The sequence below is a fragment of the Limulus polyphemus genome, unplaced genomic scaffold (assembly GCF_000517525.1).
Source record: "Limulus polyphemus unplaced genomic scaffold, Limulus_polyphemus-2.1.2 Scaffold6301, whole genome shotgun sequence".
In the NCBI taxonomy this organism is placed as follows: domain Eukaryota; kingdom Metazoa; phylum Arthropoda; class Merostomata; order Xiphosura; family Limulidae; genus Limulus; species Limulus polyphemus.
The window spans coordinates 10,430-15,701 of NW_013671911.1; the positions used below are offsets into that span (position 1 = coordinate 10,430).

At 32.5% G+C, this 5,272-nt stretch overlaps 1 protein-coding gene across 1 annotated transcript in view; it reads right to left on the reverse strand.

The window, feature by feature from the left end:
- Positions 1-4,696, reverse strand: part of LOC111089452 — a gene marked incomplete at its 3' end in the record, with an annotated part of 11,224 nt that extends 6,528 nt beyond the window's left edge. Inside the window, exons 1-2 of the mRNA XM_022401988.1 lie at positions 4,574-4,696; positions 3,183-3,363 (exon numbers count right to left, since the gene is read on the reverse strand). Coding sequence (XP_022257696.1) covers positions 3,183-3,264 — 82 coding nt within the window. The remainder of the gene's footprint in view (positions 1-3,182; positions 3,364-4,573) is intronic.
- Between the last annotated feature and the right edge of the window lie 576 nt (positions 4,697-5,272).

Here is a 5,272-nt window from a genome sequence, read left to right on the forward strand (position 1 = left end):
TTTTTTTTTTTTTTTTTTAGTTAGGTTAGTTGCGTTTGTTTATTCGTGAATGTGGTGATTTATTGACTCAATCAATATACCAGTCCTAAGGTTTCAGTTCATGAGTTATCATGTGCCAAATACGTGTTGAGTAACTATGTTTCTATGCACACAAAAAGAACTGTTAATAAACCTCACAGGAAAGCAGCGGAACAGGCATGAAATATAGTTTCTTTTGAAGCTGTAGCTTGTACACCTAAATGTTTCCAAAAAAGTTAAAGAGTTTATTGTAAAAGAAATAAATATATTGGGAAAATTGTACGCTATAATAATTTTAAAACTGATTATAGCATTAATTCTGTATGTTGAACGTGGTACTGTTCGATATATTTCTAAGATGAATCGTTTCGTTATTATCAAAAATAGAATAATAATTTTTCAGGAAATATATTGTATACGCAGTTCAACTGTGACGCCATTTTGGTCAGTGAAACACGTGTTTTTTCAGTGACTCAAGTCAAATTTCCTAAAAATTCCTCAGGCTTGTCATTGTTCTTGGAAGCTCGGTATCGACAACTTTCGCTGACTTTAGTAATATGCATCTCACTTCGGGTAGGTGTTTTATAGCGGACACCTTTACGAGCGTACCACAGATACAAGTACGTGAAGTAAGGTAAGCTAGTTGTCAGGCGCAACCTCGCACTCGTACTCGGGCTGTTCCGTTTTCTACAAGATCCGACCAATTTTTTGATTTACTTCCGACCAATTTGTGATTCTTGTGTGTGTGTGTTTAAACCTCACATGTTTTTATTTTAACACCCTTACATACGTCATAATGTAGTAATTATTCGCTTCGCTCGTGCACTGTCAGGGAGTATGCGCCGTTTCTTTTGATCACTTTTCAGTGTTCTACTACTGTCGTGTTTCCGACAAAGATCTTGTAAGAAAATACACGGGTTTGGTCTACAAGCTTAATGAGTTAAATTTAAAACTTTGAAAACAAAGAAAGTTGCAACCACAATTTAAATGTTTCATGTTTGTATAGCTTCATCAAATTAGAACTCTCACAAATAAGTTTTACGTTACCTTTTGTCATGAAATATTTAAGTTTTTGATGTCAGAATGGAAAGTTATCAAATTCATATCTTTGTATTTTGGTACACTTTTTTTTTATTTCACATACGTAAAATCAATATAAAGTAAATAAATATAAACACAGTATTGGAAGTAACTATGGAAACGGGGAGGGAAAATGGCAAACACTACGGGAATACCACCCATTTATCACGTGAAATAAACTTAACCAAAGTCACTTGCATGTTTATAGCTTATGTTGTAATTGGTTGTCATCCAACTAATCAGAAAAAAAATAAAAGTTCAGACAGTCATACTATGCCCAGTAGTAATAGAGTGATTCTAGTCATGGCTCTCAGCAAATAAAAATCAAAGTTTTTTCAGGTACACGACTCATCGGCCGAAGATCCATTTTCCAATAAAAAAATAATCCCAAGCATACGGAAAATGTGGTGAAACAATATCTTGGTGGTAAACAGTCTTAAACTTAGATAAATGATAGGTGGCGCTTACACAGTATAAAATTGATATTAATTTAATAATGATACATATATATATATATAAAGTTTCTCGCTAGAATATTTACAAAGTAAATATCAATATTTTAAGTACAGACATTGTCTAGTTTTCAGCTTTATAAAAAAAATATACATGACGGATATTCGTTTTCCACACATTGACCATTGTTCCATACATAGGAATGAAGGAAAAACAAAAACAATCTCCAGTTTTTCATTTTCCAGTTAGCTTCACTGCAATGCAAGTAATGAAACTACACTTATATTCACATCATCCTATTCATACAAAAAAAAAGCAGCTATCACAGAGCAAGTCATGACGACCAACCGAGTTTGTAATCCTAAAGAAAGCCAACTCGAGGGAATGACAGATTTACAACAGACGCTCAAACAGAGTTGTTACTCACTTTTATCTTTCATTTATTTTAAAATGTTTCAAAGAAATTTAAAAAGTAATCTTTACTACTTGCAAACAGGATGATACACATAACTTTGCGACTTGGACTATTTTTATACGTTAGTGAAAGACTTAAAAGAGGCTTACAACCAGTGATACGAAGGTTAGGGTTACCAATAAGACTTGTACAAAAACCAGGCAGTACCTTAAAACAAATATTAATATGTTCTACATACAATCCAAATAATATTTGCAAAAAGAGAGAGAGAGAGAGAGAAAGAAATGATTCATTGAAGATACAGAAGCAGGAAAGAAATGGACAATAAAAAATGTTATTTATGATTTTTTTTACATATATGTATTTTATATTCTGTATCTCCTATCACGTCATTATTCAAATGATTTTCACAGTGATTTTAGGCCGCACGCCTACTTTCGTGTCGTTAGACATTGATTTTGCTACAGAGTTTCTTTTTTTTTACGTTAATAGAATTATCCGCGTGACTTTATTCCATTCTCTCGATTAGTTAATAGAACAAAATTAAAAGTATATGTTCCCCGATGGAAGAGCGGTAAGTTTACGAAATTACAACACTAAAATCCGGGGTTCGATTTCTCGCGGTGGACACAGTGAATAGCCCTGTGTGACTTTGTTTAAAAAAAACAAAAACAAATAACGTGTATAGTCTGATAAGCATTGTGAGTCTAACATTGTGAATAGTAGGTCGCTCTGGATCTGATGGTCGTTTTTCCAAAAGATATTAGTAACCCTGTGGCAAACAAAGCCATGAACCCACAAACAATGTGGTATATAAATGTCAAAAACAAAAACGATGGCGTTCTGAAACGCATCAGTAATCCCCGATCATTGAAAGGCATATTTGGTTTTACAAGCTTTTTAGAAATTGAATTCATTCTTTCAATACATACACTATTCCGTTAGACCTCCAACCCATAGCACTAAGTTATTCCGATTATAAGAAAGGAAAAAGCATCGTAAGAACCTTACCGGTGCATTAAAAGTTTATTTGGAATATTAACAAGTTAAACATAGTGTTCACACCTTTGTTTAATAAAATCTATTTGGGGAGGAAAAAGGAAAATATTTTTATGATAATTAGGTATTCAAAGCCTCGAATTGCACCCCAAAAATAATATGTTAGTTAAAACTTCTTAACCTTTATATCCACATATATATATATATATGTACGTACCTGTTTTTGTCGGCTCAGCAGGGGGCAGCACAGTAGAATTTGGTTCTTCTATTGCTACTGCTTTGGACGATCCACATCCCATTACGGTTATAAATTTATGCAAGCAAATCTTAAGTCGAGAATTTTGTAATTTCTGCAGATTCTTGAGTAACAAAACTTCTAAAATTTTGCCGTATTATACCTGTGGAATAAGATTTAAAAGTTAAATGTAATAGTATAAAAATGTGTTTTCATTTAGATATTTATTGATATTGCTACACTGAAATAACACAAACCTGAAAACTTTTAATACAGACACTATATGTGCATAAAGATTACAATTATTACATTATTAATTTTAATTATAACAAAACGTTGTGCTTTTATTGTTTACACCTAATTCCGTTAAAAAGCGTTCTAAACCTGCATCACTGATACGATTAAAAGGAAGACCTTCAAACAACATATTGAATATTCTTTCAAGCCTTTGATTCATAGCAGTTTGTATATCTTTAACGAGAGCCGAATTCGGTATAATAGATTGGTTCGGGATCAACGTTTCGACACACTTGCATTACCACTCTCTCATAGATATTTAAAGTAAAAATAATGGTATAGAATATTTTGAAATCATATTTTTGTAGTACGAATTGTATATATATGTATATATATCCATTACCAGAAATATAGTTTTGGTTTAAAAAACTGTGTTCTATATGGTTTTCAAGAATATATATATATATATATATATATATACCATTACTTACTACCGTTGTTGATAAGATGTGAGGGGAAGAACCTCGGGTAATGAAAACAGATTGCAGGGGACATGTCCCCCCGTGTAAATTACGTATATGTACATTACAGCTAACAATACAGTGTTGTCATGTAAAATATAATCAGATAAGGGTAAAAACACACAGACGCTATTTTGCTTGACATGATACAGTGTACACTTCCACTGTCTATTACTTATTGTACAGTGTAAACATTAAAAAGGTAAAATCCAGTTTTAATTTCTACATGGTGAAAAATGAGCAGATATAGTCTACTATGTAGGTTTGCTCTAAAATATAACAACCCGACAATGTAAATATCAAAGACAAGCATACGATTGTATCATACTATACATGGGTGTTATCATAGCATTGTAAGTTTGGTAACCGTTCGCTATTCTGTAATTAAAGTGAAAAAAAAAATTATACCACTTATTAAACCTTAAACCAGATCCAACGACTTAAATGAGGCAATAATTAAATTATTGTTATTATTTATGGATAAATAAAATAGTTGTCATGAAAAAAAACAAAAAACATTTACTTTGTAATATCTTTTGCGTGAGGTTTAATAACCATAACTTTTGTTTTTGCAAACCATGTACAGAGACATCATACCGAAAAAAAAAAACTTACCATTCTTGTTTTAAACAACCGTTATTCCAGTAACACGGTAAGCCGATTTCAACCCTTTCGAAATTTATCAACACAGAATACTAAATTCGAAACACAGGACGCACTAGTCCATATTATCACATGCTTCGGCACACCTGGAATGAAACTTAATAGTCGCCGATCCTTGTCCACATGTTAAAGTTTGGCACGCGCGTTACCATGACAGCACGTACTGGAATGGACAAACAAAGCACGACATATACATACGTATATATATACTTTTTTAGCCAAATACACTTTGGCATTAACCGATTAAGGGCTAAAGTCTACAAGACTAGTAGAAATATCACTGAAACCGCACAAAAATGCAAACAAATATATAACTTCAAAAAATGAAACTATTAAACACGAAATCGCTTGCAGTCAGTGAGTATAATGAACACTTTCCTTAGGTACCCAAATTCACAACCATGCTGAAATTACTGTAGCGTAAATTTAACGACTTCTAATGGTCAATGACTTCCTGAGTCACGACAACGACCAGGTGTTTCTGAATATATACCACACACTCAGTTTGGTCACCTGAGCATAACTATAAAACAGTTCACAAAAAAAGAAAAAGAGTGGTGATTGGTTGTTTAACAGTCAAATGAAAACTGAAAACACTGGCCGTTGGTAGAAATATTATTTTTAGGGATTGTAGATTTATTAACATAACGA